General features: G+C 37.5%; 1 protein-coding gene across 8 annotated transcripts in view; it reads left to right on the top strand.

The window, feature by feature from the left end:
* RUNX1T1 (RUNX1 partner transcriptional co-repressor 1) overlaps positions 1–22,039 on the top strand; it is a 146,187-nt gene that overhangs the window by 124,058 nt on the left and 90 nt on the right. For 5 of the 8 annotated variants that reach the window (XM_071207897.1, XM_071207900.1, XM_071207898.1 and 2 more), the window contains 3 exons: positions 6,115–6,183; positions 11,052–11,242; positions 20,192–21,701. In XM_071207897.1, the coding sequence (XP_071063998.1) occupies positions 6,115–6,183; positions 11,052–11,242; positions 20,192–20,467 (536 nt within the window). In that variant the 3' untranslated portion in view covers positions 20,468–21,701. Of the gene's footprint in view, positions 1–6,114; positions 6,184–11,051; positions 11,243–20,191 lie in introns of all 8 variants that reach the window. The other 3 variants (XM_071207904.1, XM_071207903.1, XM_071207901.1) reach the window with 1 other exon arrangement.

The following is a 22,039-nucleotide window of genomic DNA, read 5'->3' as shown; positions in this document are numbered from 1 at the left end:
AACTTCCATAATTCAGTGACTGATGAGGCTCTTGATAAACTCCTTCTTATTCTCACTCTTGGAAATGTGGAAATGTATCCATAGTATTAAGTCACTGTGGGGGGTTAGTAAGATAGTAGGATAAATCTGTTACTAATTGAATTTTAGGAGTTTTCCCCAAATATTAAATAAAGGTTCTACTTTGGATGGCCTCTTAAGCAATTTTAAGTACTGAGTATACACTGAACCTGTAATATTATTTCCATTTAATACTATTTCCATTCTTTAAGTCAAAGCACTGGGTGATATCTTGAAGGACTTTTTGAAATAATAGATTTTTATTATTACACACTTGCAGGAAATAACACCAACTATCAACTCTTAACAAAATCTGAAATTAGATTTGAGAATCTAATCCAATATTCATCTCTTTTCAAAGTATGGTTTGTTATTTGCACATCTGTGGTAAAGTAGTTTGTTGAAGAACACATGAATGTGATCAGAATTGACAGATTTGATCATTTAAAAAGAATTCCTTTTATCCATATAGGTAGATAGTTGATGGTTAGCACTTCCTGCTCTCTTGGTGCTTATCTGTGAAGTATTATAACTAATCCCTCACAGCCTTCTCTATTTCTTCTCTTCCTCTTTCAGCATGCTGTTGATTTCACTCTTGGTGCCTGGCATTTTATTTACTTTCTTTTTACTGACTTTGGACTCTTCTCGACTTACTCCAGCTCCTCTTGTCTGCCCTCTCTGTGTACCTTAGGAAGTCTTGCAGGTCGTATGAGAGTGTTATAGGCATTATCTGTTGATGTATTCAAGGGTGATGTCAGGGACTAAAACGTAAAACTCTGAAATGTGAAATTGTTTTTCCCTGTGGTTTTTTTGAGTGTATGAATATGATGGCAAGAGGTTATTAAATTTTGGAAATACCCTCTTGTATGTTTTGGTCAGGGTTTAGCTCTTGCCAGAAAGAGAAATGTTAAAAAGAGGTTAGTTGTTTGTTTTAAATGGAATATAAAATCAAGATCATTGTTCATAAAAAATTCAATAACTCATGAGTTTGTAAAATTGTTTAATAGCACCCCACTGCAAGAGGTTTTTTAGAGAAATTCATAGTTTAAAATTCCTCTAGCTGGCAGGTCTTATGGTTGTCGTATGATTGGATTATAGAATTTCTCATAACTATGTAAATTCTCAGGAAGACTAGCATGAAATTTAAAATTACAGACTCTGAGCAGATTGTCTATATTTATCTTTGAATCCCTCGTCCCTCTCCTTACTGGTTTTGTGACCTTTGGCAGGTCACAGTCTCTCCATGCCTCAGTTTCCTTATCTGTTTGGAGATGATAGTAATATCTATTTCATCGGGGTTTTTGTGAGTATTAAGTAAGCCTAATAGGTTTAAGGCATATGGGATAATATGTGGTACATGGTAGATGTGATAGAAGTAATAATAATAATTAGCAATTGATATTATTATTCCTAATGTGCAGTCTCAAGTGGAACTTTAAAGAATTTTTTTTTTTTTAAAGATTTATTTATTTAATTCCTCCCCCCTCCCCGGGTTGTCTGTTCTCTGTGTCTATTTGCTGCGTCTTGTTTCTTTGTCCGCTTCTGTTGTCGTCAGCGGCACGAGAAGTGTGGGCAGCGCCATTCCTGGGCAGGCTGCACTCTTCTTTCGCGCTGGGCGACTCTCCTTACGGGCGCACTCCGTGGGGCTCCCCTACGCAGGGGACACCCCTGCGTGGCAGGGCACTCCTTGCGCGCATCAGCACTGCGCATGGGCCAGCTCCACACGGGTCAAGGAGGCCCGGGGTTTGAACCGTGGACCTCCCATGTGGTAGACGGACGCCCTAACCACTGGGCCAAGTTCGTTTCCCTTTAAAGAATATTGGTACATGAAACTGCTAGGTTTTTTTGCTTAGAATCCCAGATTATGAAATTATAGTTGATTCTTAGGTATTTTTTCATCTAGACAGTATTTCTACATTGTAATTTTTAGGATACTGTTTTATTCAGTAGGTAGAGAACTAGGTAAGGAGAATTCTCCCTTAAATACAGCAAGTCTTTTGTGCCTTTGGGACCCTAATTATAATACTGGGCTCTTCAGAGTATATGTGAATATAAAAGTTTATAGTATTATACACTTGTACTGATTCTTTTAAATCACATTATGAAATTCACTTCAAGACCATTGAGCTGAGTTAATTGTCTACTGTATATAAAGAATCTACTGTATTTAAATATATTGGGTTAAAAAAAGGATATTATTAGTTAAATATGTCCATCTTTTTAAAATGAGAAGAGATGATCATCTCCCGTAGAGTATCAGGTATTTTTATTGTTGACGATGGAAATCCTAATGCAGTTGTTAGCGTCTAGATTGGTTTGGGCTTCTGGAACATAGTAACATAGTGTTGAGATTTTTTAATTTATTTTCCGTAAAAACAAAAATAAGTGCACTTTGTGAAAATGAAATCACTAACCTTTCCCTTTTTTTGATGGTTTTTGTAGTAGGTATACCCATGATCATAGCCTTGTTCTGCACATAGCAGGATGAAAGCCATACGTAGGTGCTGCCAAGCTCTGTGCACTGCTGTCCAGGTTATATGAGTCCACATGATTTCTCCAAAGGCTGTCAACTCATCCCTGGATGTATATTGGTGGTGGCCCTTGCTGTATCTAGTATGCAGTGGTCGCCATTCTGTCATAAGTGTGGTGCATCTCCCATCTCTTCCATACATCATCGCTTGCTCCTTCATACTCCTGGTGACATTCCCCCTCTACTTGTTCCTGTCTTATCTCTTTATGGGTGTGTTCTGTTCTTATGAATTCTATCACTAAATGGTGCTCCCCTCCTCCTTTTCCCCAAGCAAACACTTTAATTAGAAGGACTTTCCTTTAATTTTTCCATCTTTCAGTAGCCACGTATGTATACATCTTTCAAGTTTTTAAGCCATTTCACATAGCATCCACCGTCTTTGTTTCTACCACTGCGTTTTAGAACAACTATTCATTTTATGGCTACTGATGTTTCATAGATGATTGACATCAGATGAACGGCTGTTACAAATTAGCTTCTTTAGCACTTGAACCATAGGAGCTAAAGATGTTTTCGGAATAGGTTTGTATAGATTAGCTAATATCCTAACATAATATAGTCCTAGGGGATAAATTGTCCCTTGTTTTAATATTGATCAACTTTAGGATTGTTTATTTGTCTTTTAAATTCAGTTTCATGGATATAGACTCATTTATGCTGGGTAGAAGAGGGGTTGTTAAATGTATCAGTCATTGGTTTCTGTAGCTATTTTAGTGGTATTCATCCGCTACTGATTACACCATTCTTTCCTTTGGTATTCCTGATGTGCAGAAAATATAGAATAACATAGAGCTGGAGAAGATATTATAAAATATGAATATATAATTTTTTGCATATAGGTTCTGCTGTTGTTTTGAAAAAAAATTGAGAAAGCAGATTGGGGATAATAAAATTGTTTTGCTTGATTGGTGTTGTATTAGTATTGGGTTTCTAGATCAGGTAGAGTTTGAGTCTATGTGCATATGGCAGTGTGTAATTGGGAATTTTAGGGTGATACAGTCAAGTTGGTGAAATATTGTACAACTTTCCATTGTGGTGTGTAGATCCTCAGGACAGATGACTGAGCCCTGTGCATGTTCTCTGTGTAAACTGGAGGGCTATAAATATTCATGAAGTCTAAAAATAAGTTTCTAAGAGCATCCTTTAAGAGTTTTGAGAACTTTGCTAAGGACTAAGAAATGAATTGCTGACTATAAAAATTAACGTCTGTCCCCAAACAACAGTAAAAATTACTTGGTGTGTATTGCTCCATCGAAATCTCTCTAATGTTTTTTCTTTAAAAGTTTTATGCTATTTGGATTTAAGTACTTGAAGGAAAAAAAAGTTTAAAATGCTGTTTTAGCCTTAGTTATTTCAAATACGATTAAGTCTATATCCATACTTATTGGACAACCTATTAAATAATAATAATGATAATAGTAAGTTTAATAACAACTAACTTTATGAAAGTGTAAGATGTGCCAGACTGAGCATTGAATATGAAGCATCTCATTCAGTTCCCACAGTAACACTCAATAGTAGTAAGTGCTTCCTCATTTTTCAGATGGAATGACTGAGGCATGGAAACTAACCAGCCCATTGTCACACAGCTAGTTGGTAGCAGAGGCATGATGCACTCCACTAGGCTCTAGAACTAACTTCTTTCCCTGTGCTGCACTGCAGCAGTTGTAATTCGTTATCTGTCAAATAGGTACTTTGGATAACTTGTCATTATCTTTCCTGATTGGCCATTTATCAAAAAATAATTTTCTTAAAGCTTTTGCTATTTCCTTAACCCTTTCCCACCCCCTACATCTCTTTGTTTTACTTCTTTGGAGAAGGTTTTTTTTTTTCTTTTTTCTGTTTGTTGTCAGACTTTGCAAATTTAATCTTATTCAAAAGATTATTTTTTGGATAAGTCGTTTCTCCTTAAAAATGGCCATAAGCAAATCCCTCTGTTTCACTGTATCATATGACTGAATTGTGAACTTGACTGCACATTCTTTATTATCTTCTGGAGGCAGTTATAGAGCTGTGGAAGATAATCTTGACAAATCTAATTAACCCTATCACATTTCTTTTAAGTCATATATATACCTCAAACAGTTTTATCTAGCTTTCTCTTTTAGGGAATGAAAATTACTTTTAAAAGGTTTAGTTTTGACATATACTTCATAGAAATGCATGCGCATATGAGAAAGCTTGGGTTTTTCTAATCCATTTGATTTTCAAGCTTTCAGACTGTAAGGTAAATTAAGAAAACTTTATTTTGGAATTATTTTTGATTTATAGAAACATTGCAGAAGATAGTACAGAGTGTCCTTATACCCATCACCTTGTTATAGTAAACTTTTGCTAATTCCCAATACTTGGGGAAATCTAGTATTCTGGCTAACTGATAACCATTGTACCATAAGGACCACCACTATTTAAAACATTCAAATGTAGTGGAATATATTAGCTAAGTTGATCATGCTTTCTCTATTTTTATGTTCTGTAACCCCATAAAATACAGGAGAGTAGACTAAATTTCTTTCAATTAAAGTATTGTTTTTAAAAATCAGTCTGCTGCTTTAGAAGTAGAGATTTCATAATTTTGATAAATTTCAAATTTATCACAGTTTGAGTAATTGTTACATTTTTATAAAAGTTAAAATGATTGGGTTTTTTTTTTTTGCCTTAAAAACTTCTGAATACCTAGACTGTCATTGGGAATCCAATATGAAAGACATGTAGTACATATTTTAGCTGCGGAAGACCTAAATTTTAGCACTTATAAAACAATAAGAAAATCTAAAATACTGCAGGTAATTTCCGTGAACATGTTATTTTGGAAGTTAGAATTTTTACCTGACCTTTATTACTAGCTGTTTTCCCAAACCTTTAAAATCTTACAAGCATAATAAGAGTTTTAAGTTGAATTTCATTTCTTTTTCTGGAAAGTTATTTTAATTCAGTTTGGTCAGCTGAATATCTCTGAATCCATTTTAATGGCTCTTGCTTACTTCTACCCACATGAAATCCATACCGTCTGATTTCTTTGGAAATTTTTAATGCTGAGTGAGATTTTTAGTAAGTACTTGAGAGAACTGGTTAGCCATGGAGTAAGGCACACTGTTGAAAAATGATAAATCAGAGCCTGTGGAAATTACAGTACCCTAACAATTTTATTTTTTAACTGACAATTTGAGGCTTAAAAACTACCAAATATGATTTGTTTTCTTTACCAAAATAAACATCACCCTAGAAATCTCCATAGCGCTAGACCAGAGTGCTGGCTATAGTATTCCCCCAAATCATGTCATACAGTGAAACAGCTGCTGTGGCTATGAGCACAAGGCATCGAAATCATGACCTTGTTTTCCTTGGGCCCTGATGCCTGGCCTTGCTATTTTTATATTCTAGACATGAAATGTTCAGCCTTTTAAAATTCCGTTTTCGTAGAGAAGCCAAGAGAATGGGCATGGCTTGCTTCAACCCTGTGTGATGACATAACAGTACTTATGGTGCTTTCCCCCTCTCTCCACCCCTTTTTATCCTTTCTGTAGACGCGCATCGGGAATTCCTTCACAGGCCTGCTTCTGGATATGTGCCAGAGGAGATCTGGAAGAAAGCTGGTAAGAATTGTTTAAAAACATGAGTTTAGTGTTCTGGCAGCTGTGTGCAGTTGTTAATGAAGCAATGTGAAGCATGACAAGAAAGGACTCCACTGCTGACAACAACAACAAAAATAAAACAAAAGCCCCACAACAAAATAAAAAACCTGATTCATATTCTTACACCAGGCCTGATTAGAACATGAAATAATTTTGATTTTAGTAGCATCTGCTGGTGCCACTATAATTGAGAGGCTGGCAGTATTTCCATTACAAACCCCTATTTTTCAGGGGCTATAATGGTTTCAGGCTGAAATTTGGCAGAGAGGGTCTCAATTCACATGCAGTTTTTCTTTTATGTAAAAAATTCAGTGCTTTATAAATTAAATTGCACACTTCAGCATTTTCCTTGGCACAAAAAAAAATCACATCAAATCCGTTTGACTTGTTGAGGCACTCAGAGAATGTAATAGTTAAAATCAATTTTTAAAATATATCCTTTGTGCTTAATATTCAGTGGTCAGAGCTAAATTATTTTTAAATTAAACAAAAAAGTTGCTAAATTTCTATTTGTTGTTTTCCCTGTATATGTCTGCTTTTCACTGAGTTTTTGCTCTCTATTTTGTAGTAGATTTAAAGTTCCTGATGACCCACTAACTTCTTATTGGGCTTAATGAAGTTCAGGTCTGGCAGAAACTTTGGTAGAACACCAGCAGTATAAAAGCCAGGCAAAAATCTTTATTAACACCAAGTCAGGAGATAAAACATAAATCTGTTTCATGAAAAGCACAGCATGGCTTTAAACTGCAGAAGTGTTAAGATAGCTTGTGCATTTGAGTTGAGAACCTGGGAAATATTGTTTAAATAAATGGTCAGATGGACATAAGGCTAGCAACACCAAAAAGAGCAGGAGTCAAGGGAAAGGTTTTTTCCCACTGAAGATTTCTCTGTGGGTTTTGACGGACACAGCTGTGTTTGTAGTTGTATGCAACTTGCTGACACTTTGATTGCTTGGCTCTCATCCAAATATTTTTATGGATTTTCTAAGAAATTCCTGCTCTTTTGTAAGTGTCCTGAGTTTAGAAATCTGATAGTTCTGTAGATTTAGTAGCTTAAATTAAGAACTGAAAGATCTCTTGCACAACCAATATGTAAATCAGTTAGGCCCATTCAACTAAAACTAAGGATTAAATATGTATCTATTTTGCTCAACTGCATAGTACTCCCAGCATCACCTCTAATGAGATTTCCAAAGTGGGCAGTAGCTGTGTGACACTCCCAGGCTGTAAAAATGTACAAGTGCCCCCTACCTGGAAAAAGGATTGCTATATCTTCCTCTTTTGACCATGTTTCTCCCCTTGTTTTTTAAGCTGTCAGTTCAACTTATTCCAATAAGTACAAAGAACTGTCATTTTGGACAGCAGAAGGATGACTTTTTATGTTGAGAGGGAATATTCTTTCTCTATATTTCCCCTACTTATGTGTATTTAAGTTAAATTCTTGATAGTTCATAAAGAAAAATGGACAGTAAGCTCTTGTGGAATCCAAATTCCTTCTGTGCGATTATCTGTTCAAGTCTTTGTTTGACTGCTATTAAGTGAAAGCAGATTTTTCTGAACATACCACCTTTGTTGGAAAGTCAACTTAAATAGCTGTATACAAAGGAAGTCCTACCATAAGTGGTAAGCAATTGGAAGCAGATTCAAAACTGCACTATGTATTTTCCACTTAATCTGTGTGTGTGTGTGTGTATGTGTATAAATATTTACATCACATGCTGTACTCTATAGTGCCCACCATTATTTTTCTCCACTGCCTGGTTTGTGGATTTGTGAAGTCAATTCAGGCTATTTTTAGGTGTGAGAACTGAGAGAGTAGAGAAGGAGCAATGCCTAGTTTCTGGTTGGGTCTACCTACTTTCCAAGTAGGGTTAAACCTTATCAAGGAAAAGCTTTGATTATTTTTGAGACACTATCATCTATATTAGGCTTTCAATCTAAAATATGCTATTATTCATGGTCTGCGTAAGAACTGTTTGGTCATAGTTTTTTTTCTATAAATGGGTGCTAAATTTAAAAAGCATATTAAATCCAGAGTATGAAAGACAGTTTCATCTGTAAATCTCTAATAACTGCTTATAATATTTATCTTTATAGGCTTCTTAAGGATTTCTAGTGTTCACAATGCCAAGACATTCAAAATGACTTAAACACCAAGGGCAGAAAGTGATATCTGCACTCTGCTTGTTGCAGTTTGGAAGCTTTTTTTCTAGAATTATTATTTGCTGTGGGCATTTTTTTTTTCATTTTCCAGAAAGAAAAGCTATACAATGTGTCTTTGCATTGAAAATATCGTGCATCTACCTTTGTGGCAAATGATAAGTAAATAAAATGAAGTGTAAAACATTTCAAAATTATGTTCTGAAGGGGCAGAACTCTCAATTTAATGTAGTTTAACCAGTCTTTTTTCCCACAGAAAATTATGCATATATCTTGTACTTAAAAGTATGTCATATAATTAAAATATATATAATTAATTATATTGCATATTGCACATTCAGTTACTTTATTTCATCCCAATACATATTACACAATAATATAATATACATTTTAAAAGAGTAGAAATCCTAACAAATGTTTATGGCCATACCAGTTTTTCCTTAAAAGGTAGTGTTTTTTAAATAGGCAGCAAAGGTAACAAAGACACGTGAAAGTACAAAAGGTCTTCATAAAACTGGAGAGATGTACCAGAAAGATGGTTTTAAAATTGCAATTGAATGTTTTCTTCAGCATATTTCTTTTCAAATGATCAGAGAATGTTTGCAGTTGGTAATAAATATTCAGGCACCTTGCAAATGTCCTACCAATTCTCTTTGCTGATCTGTAGATGCCTGTGGGATTAGAATAGGAATGCATAATTTAAATATAAATTGCCTGATTTGCATATACAATTAGTCAAGCTGCAGCTTTGATCGTAAGCAAAAATTATTGTCCTGTATTACTGCTTAGATAGAATTTTAATTCACCTTGAATATTCAAACTAAATTAGACCCAGGCTGTATAGTTAGAAGGGCAGTCCTTCCCTAGTGCCCCAAGTCGTTTCTGGTAGGGTAATAAAGGCATCTTTCTACCTCCTTCCTGCTGAAGAAAGTGCTGTAAGCTCTTTCTGCAATACTCTGATCCTATCCAGATTTCAAATGCATATCTTTGAGCAACCAACAAAGGCTTAAAATAGTTTAGTTAATATTTCCAGTCTGGATCTTTCTCTTACATTTTAGTTTATAAAACCTGGCAAACAGTAATTGCAGAGGAATGTACTTTAGAAGGAAGGCTGCCAAATTGACAAGAGACTAGAGAGGTCCTGAGAGTTCGTTACTAGTGGAGACCTTTCGGTGATCCTCAAGTCATGGACTCTAGAAGTGTGAATTAAACCATTGACTCCTAAGAAACCATAGGAGTACTCACATCTCTTACATTTTTAATCTACAGTAAAACATTTTTATTAGGAATCTATGTTTTTAATTAAAGAGAACATTTAATTAAGGTGCTTTTTTAAGTGGGTGAAACAATTAAGTGCAAACACTTGAATGAAACATGTCATAATTAGTTTTAATAGAGTGTTAATTGGTACTAGGTTTGCCAAGTTAATAATTACTGCTTATTAAATTTTCAATTAATCATTGTCATTTTGCTTTGAATAAAGATGAAAATTAGATAAACTAATTCAGGGGGAGGATATTTTCCCTTGTTAATTAGAACAGTTAATTTTTTTTAAATGGAAATGACTTGTTTTAGTTGTCAATCTTATGTTGTACATTTGTTGAATCTCTGCCACCCTATCTGCAGCCAAAATTAAAGAGCTAATTTGACACCTTGCAGGTTTGTAGTCAGGCCTGATTGTTTTGGCTTGTGGAATGATTCAATTATAGTTTTCCAATGCAACAGTTGATTATGCAAAACTGATGTATACATGTTTGATGAAGTAAATGAATGTCAGCTTAAAATATGAAATAAGAAGGTGATTTTTTTTTTTTTCAATACTGTGGCCTGGGATTAAACCTGGGACCTCATAAGTGGGAAGCCTGCCCTCAATCACTGAGCCACATTAGCTTCCCTGAATTGGTTTTTCATTTGTTTGCTTGTTGTTTGTCTTTGTTTTTAGGAGGTACCGGGAACCAGCCCAGGACCTCCCAGTGGGAAGCAGGAGCTCAACCGCTTGAGCCACCTCTGCTCCCTATGATGATTAAAAAAAAAAAAAACACTTCTCATTTAGTATATATAGACACATATCCATATTACTCAGGACATGACTTAAGCTGGATTGTCTGTTTCATCACTGATTTTTTAAAAAGGTCTGTATTAGCTTAATTGGTTATATGAGTTCCTTTTTCACTACTATGTTGAATTTTTTCCTTTTTCACCAGCAAAATAATTACTTGCATTTACATATGTGTACCTGTAAAATCCATTCCCTTTCTCTCTGAAATCTCTACCCATGAACTTCCTGTTTTGGCATTGACCTATAGCATTGTGGCAGACTACCTTTGTGTGTCTGAATGACCCAAACATGTTTCTCATGTTTGTTTTTGGCTTTTACTACTTAGTCTCAGAATACTTTCTGGATGCACTAGTTTGATAGAAACATTGTAGTAATAATAGAGTATTTTAAAAAGTCTTCCAGACGTACAAGTTGAAGAAAAATTCTCACACCTTGTTTCCTTAAGTGAAGTTCAACCATCTGCTAGTCGTGGATACCAGCAGAAGAAATGCCCAGCAATTTGGACAAGAGTCCTGCAGGGCCTAAAGAAGTCTCTAAAACACCACCAGTATGTGAGGTTCTGAGCTAACAGAGAGGTTTCTTTTTTCCAATTCGGCCTGACCGGCACCCAGAGGAGGCCGTCAACGAGGTGAAACGCCAAGCAATGACGGAGCTGCAGAAGGCGGTGTCCGAGGCCGAGCGGAAAGCTCACGACATGATCACCACGGAGCGGGCCAAGATGGAGCGCACGGTGGCCGAGGCCAAGCGGCAGGCCGCGGAGGACGCGCTGGCCGTCATCAATCAGCAGGAGGATTCCAGCGAGGTAAGGGGTGCCAGGCGCCTTCACGGGCAAGAAGGTCGTGTTCAGTGCTCAGCATGCTCGGTTTTTTTTGGAGGTGATCACAAACAAAAGCGGTCATTGGAATTACTTTAGTAGACCAAACTTGTCTTTGGAAAAAAATGTAGAACAGTTTGGGGAGCCGGGCACTAGTGGAATTGACCAAGAGCTGATCCAATCGTGTTTCTTCATTAAAAACCTAAAGGAACAACTCTCTGCCAAAAAAAGCGTCTCAATATGCTTGGTGGGTAACAGATTAAAGTGGAATTGATAAAACTTTCCAACATTATTTAGAGACTCAAAATGCTCATGTGTGTGTGATATGTGTGGTTTCCTCCCAGTCCATGGAAGGGACATGATAGAGAATCGCTGTGTAAACTGTGGTCTCCCACTCCAGAGACATAGTGCATACTTGGGATTGAAGTCATTTCCTTTAACCCTTGGCTTTAAGGTCCAATACTAAAACAAGGTTTGCTTCAGTTAAACATTTCTAAGAGATGCTGTGTACTGTCTGTGTTTCCACTTTATTTGGAATAACCATTATGATAGTCATGTCATAGCATAATATTGCTGCCAGAGGTATCATTTAGTATCATTCCAGGATAATTCATACGTAAATGACTCTTTCACAAGGATCTGGGAAGTAACTAAAATACAATATAAATGGAATGCTTTTAAAAATACATACTATAACACCAGAGCAATATATTAATGCCCCATATTAATTAAGGCAGTATCAGAGTTCCCCAACTGCAAAGTAACTTTAGGTAAAGGATTGCAATTAGCTAGTCACACTGAGCTGAACTAGCACAAACATGAACTGATAAATCAATGGTCTACTACAATGCATATCTGTAATTTGTGAAGGAGAGTAAGGATTTAATTTGTACCAGGCTTCTCTGTAGATGAAAGACCCTGCGGGAATCACTAGATGCCCAGAGTTTCTATTTAATGTGTAGCAGATGAATAACAAGGGGACAAAAGGAATTGATTTTCAACATTTGAAAGTTTCTCAGGAAAACAGGGACAAAGGGAAGTTGATCTACCTTTTAACTGCTGGCTTTTCCATTGTAAATTCAACTTTATTGGCATCTTGTGGCTAAGGTATTTAAGGACTTTGCTTTGTGTTCTTATGTTGTTTTAATTTTTTTAACATCTTTTGAAGAGAACTTGTCTTGCGCTCTTCAAGTTAATTACACGGTGAGGCGTATTTGTCACTATGAAAACATCACTTTCACATGAACATTTTAGGACTGTTGGTATGTTCACAGTATTTTGTAGGTCACTAAATTCTGAAGAAAAATGCTTAAGAAGAAATTGTGAATTAAGTATATATGTTCTGGCAATAACATGCTGTATTTGTCCAGTGTCAGTAAGTTCTTTTTCCTAACACCTATCCAGATGCCAGTCTTTAATTTGGTAAAAGCATAGTGTATCAAGCAGTAGCTATGATAAGTAGTAGATATAATAAAATAACCTATGTATGAGTCATCTTCTATAGTAATTGCTTCCCTTTTGGATCTCTTAGGGAGCTGATCTTTAGTCTAGCGCTACTTATAATAAACTTTCTCAAGAATTTTAACGCAGGCTGTGTTAGGGGAAAGTATTTGGAATTCAGAGGCCAAATTTAACTTCTGGCTTCATCTCATTCAAATTGGATGACCTTGAAAAAGCACTAAATCTTCTAAAAGTTTTAGTCTTGCCGTGCTGTGAAGATCATGAAATTCTCTCGTATTTTAGCTATAACCTTAAAAGATATAATGTTACCATTTGACAGGTGAGGAAGCCCACCTGACTAAAGTTACACAGCTAGCAAATGGAAGGATCTACACCGGAGCATTCAGCTTACTGTCAGTCCTTCTACTGTCGTAGGGACCAGGACCATCGGGTCATTTTTGGATGCAGATAAAGAGAGGCAGCTTAGTTCCTGTTTCTTATCTTTCTTCCCTTTAAACTGCAAGACCACTTTTAAGACTTGAGCAAGAGTGATCCCCAGAAGGATCGAACCTCTTTTCTCCAAAAGTCATGTGGACGTTTTCCTGAGAATAGGAGAGGGAAAGATGGAAGAAAGATTTTGTTTAGATAAAGCGAGGACTCCTGCAGATGTGCACTTAAGTGCACATAGGTAAACGTAGCTTGACTGGGGACTTGAAGTAAAGGCTTAGTCCATTAGTCCTTAGGTAATGTTGCTAATTCATCTGAGGAATGATAGTGTCCCAGGGTAATCCATGTGTCCACAGGTAGCTTCAGTTCACCTGTACCTTTTGCCCAATTGATGGCCTGAGCTTAACAGTATCTTTTTAAAGAATTGTTTAGTCTTCATTTAAAAGCAAAGACACAACTTTGAAGCCAATATATTGTTTTTCCTGAATCGTGCTCTTCCCTCACACTCAGGAGTGTGTACCTTTTAATAAGAATGGTCTGATCAAGTCCACCTTGGCTTGCTTGCAGGTCACCTGAGTCTAGAAAGCTCCATGGACAGAGCTGGAACAGCTCTGGCTTCCTTGGGCTAGAGTAGAGCTCCCTTTTCCAGCTCTTACTAAGGTTGGCCCTAGGCTGGGGTATCTGTTAGGTCAGGACTGCTTGGTCCAGCTGATCTATAAAGGGCTACTTCTGGGGATTCTCCTCCATGTTTTTATATTTAGGAGGGTTTCTTGAATATTAACCTTTCAACTTCAAATAAGGTTAGCATCATGCTTTAGACATTTTATAAATTGTTCTAAAAAATTTTTTTAGGAGAAGTCTGTCCATCCTGATAATTGTTTTAAAAAATGTATATATTCCCACTAAATGTAAGAGCCATTGATTTTAAAACAGTACTCAAAAATTAATGGGCATTCTAGGGGGGAAAAATCATGTTTGTGACCTGTCTGGGGCTGTTTTTGATAGCTATAATTCTAAATTACTCATGACCATTTATTAGATTATTCTTTCCATAACAAATTATTGAGCTTTCTGTTGCTGTCACGGCCAGTGCTAGACCCTGAAGGTACAGTGGTGAATAATGTAGACGTGGTCTTGGCTTTAACTGTAATTCATTGGTGGAGGCAAATAAATAAACTATAAGGGAATGGACATGGCTCAAACCACTGAGTGCTGCCTCCCACATAGGAGGTCCTGGGTTCAGTTTCCAGTGCCGTCTTTTTGGAAAAAATAAATAAATAAATAAACCAACTCAGGGAAGCTGATGTGGCTCAGTGGCTTCCCACTATGAGGTCCCAGGTTCTATCCAATATAATAAAGCATAAGACTCTTAATAAAGCTCAGTGTGAACGCTTCTTGGAAAAAGTTTTGTTTCTCTCATACATAAGTATAATCAGGAATTTGTCCGCAACCTCCACACCCCATTGCTTTTGCACAGGGAAGAAGAGGAAGGATGGGAAAGGAAGCTTTTTTGCTGGGCTTTCAAAGTAGACTGGTTAAGTGACTGGGGTGTATTTGGAAGGATCATTCAGGCTGCAGTGTGGGGAGAGAAGAAGAAAAGCCCATGTGTCTCTGTCTTCCTGGAGAGTGATGAGGAGGCAGGTGACTGGATGAGGGAAGTGGCACTGAGGGTGGAGAAAGCTGGATGTGTTGGCTGCTTTCTTATGAGATGGAATTGGCAGGTCTTGATTGATGTGCTGTTAAGAAAGGAGGAGGAGTCAGGGTTTTCAGCAGGCATGGAGGGTTTAGGATATACCTGTCAGCTATCTTGATAAACTTTCAAAAGCTTGCTACTTCCATCTGCCCAGTGGTTGTGTGAACATGGTGGGGAGAAGTAACTCCTCCTCACTTTTGCATAAACAACACGAGGTAAGACATTTAAAAGCTCAAATCAACTGTTTAATCCAACTGTACAGTCTTCCCTGAGGACTGGACCATAGGCAGTAAGAGATGGGAATATTTCAGGAGAAAAGAAGAGTTGAAAACATTTCATTGGGGTGAACAGCAGGAAGGCCTGGAACCCGGCTTGCGTATTACTGGTAGGGTGACCTTGTAATTTTTCATCCAAACTGGAACACTTAAGAGTAGACAGCAATCACCGGACATTGTAAATCCTCCCAGGGCCCACTGGATGGAATGGGGGAGAGTATGGGCCATGATGTGGACCACTGACCATGAGGTGCAGAGGTGCCCAAAGATGTACTAACCAAATCCAATGGAGGTGTCATGATGATGGGAACGAGTGTTGCGGGGTGGGGGGGAGAGGTGGGGTGGGGGTGGTGGGGTTGAATGGGACCTCATATATATATATATATTTTTAATGTAATATTATTACAAAGTCAATAAAAAAAAATAAAAAAAAATAAAAGAAAAACAATAAAAAAAAAAAAAAGTAGACGGTAATACTCTCTGGAGGGACACACCAGCCCTGTAAACCAGCGCTGCCCCAGGCACACTCGAACCTGTGGTCAGCAGAGTTGTTGGGGGTTACGTGAAGTTGATTTTTCCTAAAGTGAAATAAGACCTAGAATGAGTGTTTAACTCCAATAGGCATGGTACGACTTGCTTTCTACACCTTAGCTCGTTTTATCCTCCAGTCAGCTCTGACAGAGTAGATGGTGGTGTTTCCTTCATTTTGCAAGTGAGAAAGCTGAATCCTGGGGGGAGCAGATGTGACTCAAGCAGTTGAATACCTACCTCCCACATGGGAGGACCCAGGTTCTATTCCTGGTGCCGCTGGTGAAAAAAATAAATAAATAAAAGCAAAACAAACCATGTCTGGGAGGCCAGTGTGGCTCAGTGGTTGAGCATTGGCTTCCCACATACTACAAGGTCCTGGGTTCAATCCCCAACCCCCTGCACCTAAAACAAACAAACAAACAAAAAAAGCTGAGTCTTGGAGAGGCTAGGCAATTTGCTCAGGGTCTCACGGCCAGTGCGTGTGAGCTGATCCTCAGCCTAGGTTGCCAGGCTTGAAGACGTTACTTTTGGTATGCACACAGCAGTAGACAAAATTTCTTTTCCTGAAAAGAGTATCTCTAGTATTCTTGTCCTGTATTAGTATATCTGTTTCCTCATTGGACTTCCTTCAAATTACTTCTACTTTGTTCTCTAATTCTACTTGGATTTATAGAATAATAATTATAATCACTAATAGGAATGACACTGCACTTGGGACAGACACCTAAGCATAAGATATTTTTAATATTCTCTTTTTGCAATGTATTATTTCTATATATCATCAAGAATATAATACTAGTATGAGCATAAATCAAAAGAATCTTGCCATTGCAAACCCTTAAGTTTTCCATATTCATTTCCAATTTCTGTGTACGATCTGTTTTTTTCCAATTAACTCTGTCAGATTGGGGCCGTGTAAAAGAACATGCTATAGCTCTCCCCTTGTTTTAGCTTATATAATTGAAATAAGTGATTGGAAATGGAAAGGGAAACAAATAATAGATGATAGTATTCTAATAGTTAGATTTGAATTTTCAAACACCAAAATGACGTTTCCCCCTTATATTAAAATAATCTTTATTTGTTATTCTTATATAGGTGAGGAGCTGCACAGTTTATATCAGTGTTGGACAATTTTGTCACACTGAAGAAGCAATACTAACCAAATCTTTAAACTTTACATTCCCAGAGCCCTGCTAAGGCTTGAAAGTGTTAGCAAGTCATTTTGAGAGCAGTGCCAATACAAGGTGGTGTTATCTTAGTGTGAGTTTAAGTCAGTGTGTTGCCTTCTGTAGAGTTGTTTACATTTTGAAAGTTTTAATTATAATCATTCCACTTAAATTTATTGAACATTGACCTTGTGTGAGGGTTTCTGGAGTATTAAAGATGTGTGAGATCTAGGGAAAATACTTTGTCTTCTGGAAAAGGAATTTCCAACAGGGAATATATTTTGCCAGAATGGACAGAAAAAAAGACTGTTTTCTGTGTATCTAAAATAACAACATAAAGGAACTTAGAAACAAAAGAATCACTGATAGAATAAGATGTCAAAAATTTTTGATATACAACATTGACATTCAAAAGCTTGAAACCATCTCTTCCATTTTCCATAAATAACCTTGTATAAAGTCCCTTTAACCCGGGGAGCTTTATGTTCAGGCTCCCATTCTTCATCTAATGCACAGCCTAACTTTGGTCAATTGATGTATTCCCATTTTTCAGATAGGGAAGAAAATGTTCTTTGTGCCAAAAAGGGATGATAATAATAAAGCAAATAAGGAAAGAATATAAAGTGCCATGAGCTTTGGCAAAGAAACTTGCTATGAAATAGTGTTCTTGATCCTTCCATGCTATTGTGATTTGGTCACAGGCAAGATTCCTTGGAGAACTAAGGGAAAACTTAGTGTTATTAATACATAAATAAAAGCACCCCCAGGAAAGGCCTGAATATTAAAATCACCAGTTGAAAAATGTGAAACTAAATTAAGGCATTGACTTCTTTTATCCTTTTCCTTACGGTTATACTCCTGGGTGTTACACACAATTTGCAGTTTTCTACTTTGTGAACAGCAGAAAGCTTAGACACCTTGAACGTGAACCAAATTATAGTGTGCGCAAGCTCCTGCGCATTTGACTGTTCCCAGGCTTGCGGCCATTCAAGGGTGGCGTGCTGCTGGTCAGGCATCAGTGTCGCAGGTACGGATTAGCCAAAAGTGCGTTCAGGAGAGGAATGTGCACTCTGAAGATTTCTGTTAGTCGAACACTCGCACTGAAGTGCCCTGACATTCTTTGCAATGCAGTATTGAGAGCAATAAAAATATGTGGGTTTTTTCCCCTACCAGCTCATTGAAATTGCTGTTAGTTGTGCCTTCCTACAGCTGAAGGTGGTTTTTGTCCCAGGGGTGGGTAATAAATGAATGGAGTCAAACAACTTCGGAATAGAACCTCGCCAGAGTCCTTGAGCCCTGGATCAGAATCAGGGGATGCTAGGCAAGAAGCCTCAATTCCCAGCAGCTTCACTATCCAAAACATCTATTTCGGGATTTGGCACAGTTCCACTTTTTTTATCTGTAAAATTGTTCCCATGTTTGAAAACACTTTAAAAAATAAAGAAGTCCTTATTCCATCTCCTCTTTCCACCCTCCCCTAACACATGCATTTGTAATTACCTGGTTTAGTCTGTGTGTTTAATCAGTTTAAATTGAGAATGCTGTGTACATCTGATTTCAATCTGAAGGAGCCATTGAGTATTGGGCAGTTACCACCCCTGTGCTTGCCAAAATGTGCCTCTGCCAAAAAAAGGATAGGACTCGCACCAGGGTATTTCCTAAAGAAGCCACTTGACTCAGATTAGATGTTTAATTTCCTTAAAATGCTGTTTTGGATTTAGGTCTCTGTTCTCTAATTGGGATTTTCTGATGTAATTTAGGAATATCGCTTATTTGCTGAGTTTGTTCCAGGACCCAGCTGGCATTATTCGAAAAGCTGAAACCTCAAGGAAGTCAGCTGTACTTGGAACACGGAGTCTCATACCTCACTGCTTTGACGGATGGGCCAGGCCCGTGTTTGTTCAAGTCTTTGTGGAACCATTCATTATACATGCAATGTGATTGAATTTTTAGAGAGAAGGGCTTCTAGTTATGGTAATGAAGCCTCTGATCATAGGTACACAACGTTTGAGATATTTTCTTAGTTAAATTGAATTAGGAAAACACTTTGTTCCAGTTCTGATTATTAATTTTAATTCCATATTTATTTATGACATTGACATATTAACCAAGTTTCCAGATTTCTTCAGCTGTTTTTGCTGAAAACATTTCCCGTTTGCCAGAGTTTTAGAGATTTTAAGTTCTTTCTCAGTGGGTCATAATTTCTGAATGGTATAAAAAAAATAATGCAGAGTTGGGCTCTTTTCTAAAGGCTTTAAACCAGAGTTCTCGAATTTACAGGCACCCCACACTTGAAACTCTAGGGTCCCTTTATCTGTTAGAAAAGTTAGAATGACAGCTAGAAATTCCTTTGCGTATTTTGTACAGCAATAAAGCCGTGCACACAGGAGAGATGAGCTGACCTTCCACTGAAGTGTTTTCAGCAGGCTCATGAACCCATCTGAGGCTGCACAACCAGCCAGAGACTGATTTTTGGCATCTCTCTATATCAAGGCATTAACAATTTCTATTTTAATTGTTTAACTGACATGAACACATACTGGCAATTGGTTGGGTTACGAGACTATGGCTAGAAGTTTGCCAACAGGAAAATAAAGAATAAAAAGTTTAATGGCACAGAGCTATGATTGCTCAATATGGCCAATTCACAGTGGGAATGGTCTTGCCAAAGTCACAGCAAAATTAGAAGTTGGCTCTAAGGGTCCACCTCCTGAGAGAGTGATTAAGGGCACTGTCACAACTTGTCTCCATCCTTCAGTCCTTCATGAGGACATATCATAGACGAGTGCTTTTCTGTTTGTAGGAGGTGGCATTGCAAATATGATGTGTTTATCTCAGAATTTAAATCTTAGAGGGCACCCTCATTTCTGCTTTTCTCACATCTTGGAAAGTACCACCTGATATTGGCAGTAGTCTCGCTGGTATCTGAGTTTCTCTACCTGTTTTCCAGTGTTGCTCTGAGGAGCAAATGAGTAACAAAAGAGCCTCTATCACCTGGAAAGCATTGTGTACATATGTAATTCTTATTTTCTCAGTTTTAGCATTTCTAGTTTCTCAAAGAAAAATTAGGCATAGCCCGATTTATTTCACAAATATTTACTGAGCACCTACTGTATACCAAGCACTCTTCTTGGTGCTTAGGATATATATCAGGGGAAAAAACAGACCAAGGATCCTATCCTCCAAGAAGCCTGAGGTCAAGGCAGATTGTTTTGAAACTGTCCTAGCATTTGATTGTATCTTCTCTGTGTCCTATGTGTATGTATAACTCAGACACTTGGACTTTCCTTTCTTACTGTATAGTTGTTGAAAATAAGCCTGCAGTGCTGCCTCACCTGTTTTATCAAACTGTGCTAATTGGGGATCTCGCCTTCTCCTTTAGAGTTGCTGGAATTGTGGTCGTAAAGCGAGTGAAACCTGCAGTGGCTGCAACACAGCCCGATATTGTGGCTCATTTTGCCAGCACAAAGACTGGGAGAAGCACCACCACATCTGTGGACAGACGCTGCAGGCCCAGCAGCAGGGGGACACGCCTGCCGTCAGCTCCTCTGTCACACCCAACAGCGGGGCTGGGAGCCCCATGGACACACCACCAGCAGCCACTCCGAGGTCAACCACCCCGGGCACCCCCTCCACCATAGAGACAACTCCTCGCTAGACGTGAACTCAGAACTTTCGGAGGAAAGACGACAGAACCAACATGAAACCAATTCCTCATCCTCAGATGCTCAAAGTTGTTTTTTGTTTGTTTGTTTGTTTATAGACAAACTATCATATTTCAGTACTTCAGCAAGAGAGAACTTAACTGTATCTTGAGGTGGTAATAAAACGCAGAGGGCCAGTAACGGGTCATAATGACTTACTGTGGATAACAAAGATATCTTTTCTTTAGAGAACTGAAAAAGAGAGCAGAGAATATAACATGAAATGATAGATTTGACCTCCTCCCTGTTATTTTCCAGTAGCTGGGATTTTAAACTAGATGACCTCATTAACCGATGCTTTACCAAACAGCAAACCAAGAGATTGCTAATTGCTGTTGAAAGCAAAAATGCTAATATTAAAAGTCACAATGTTCTTTATATATAATAATGGAAGAAAAAAGAAAACTCTCAAGGGCATGAGCATTGGATACAGCAGTAGACATTTTAACAAGAAGATGAATGGCGTCCGTGGGTTGCTAACTGAACTTTGAAGACCCGCTACAAAACGCACAGATGTGCAGCAGATTGGAAGGAGACACAGATGTTTGGGTTTTTTTTTTTCCTGTTTCTGAAAAGAAATAATAATATCCAGGTCAACAGAATGAAAAATGAAAGATGATTTGCAGTGGGATGTATGAATACAGCAGCAAGAAAAAAAAAATGCCATAATACAAAAGGCTCCTTTTTTATATATATAAACACACACGGAAGTATGAGACTCAGCCTGCAGTTAATTAGCATTCTGGCAGCTTTGACATCAGCCAGCTGCCCTAAATAACCCTTAACGTTTCTTCACTTTTGCAAGGTTCCACAGAGTAAGACATTGGGTCTATTCCAGCTCATTCATTTTATATTGAAAATGATTAAAAAAAAAAAAAAATGGTGGCTCCAGCTCCAGCCCCTTTCCAAAATTTTTCAACCCCACCCTGTTTGGATTTTTAATTAAAAAACTCGTAGTTCTCTCGGTGTTAAAACACTTCTGTCCTGTGAGGTTTCCCAATGGTGTTTTTCTTGTAAATGTGTTGGACAAATGTGAAGATGCATTGTAGTTTAACCATACGCCCACATTTAGTCTCTCTATTCCTAGTTGGTGAGAAACCTGTATCTTTCTATGCTGCTTTTATATCTGTATGTATTAGTGATATTTCTCTAATAGTTTAAAAAAGCAAAAAAGCAAAAAAAAAAAAGATTCTTTTTGGTTGTCCTCAAGAAAAGAAAAGAAAAAGCTATCTTTCGGAGCTGCTATTTCACTCTCTTATAGGATTTTTTTTTCTTCCTGAAACCAGCATGCTTCACGGAATGCTAACATATTGGTGTTTTTGTAAGAGGGATGTACATAAATGTATTTTGCACTGTCACAATGACTCCCTAGGCATGCTTTTTTTTTTTTTTTTGAGCAAACTCTTTTTAAATATGCTAGAGCCATTTCACCAAGTTTAGCTGTAGCATAGAGTAGTAGTGGAATTTTTCTTTTTTTGGGAAAATCATTATTAGGGACTTTTTTAAAAAAAATAACAAGATATCCT

The sequence above is a fragment of the Dasypus novemcinctus genome, chromosome 14, assembly GCF_030445035.2.
Source record: "Dasypus novemcinctus isolate mDasNov1 chromosome 14, mDasNov1.1.hap2, whole genome shotgun sequence".
NCBI lineage: Eukaryota > Metazoa > Chordata > Mammalia > Cingulata > Dasypodidae > Dasypus > Dasypus novemcinctus.
Note: the sequence above shows the minus strand (reverse complement) of the source record. Positions and strands in the feature narration are given on the sequence as shown.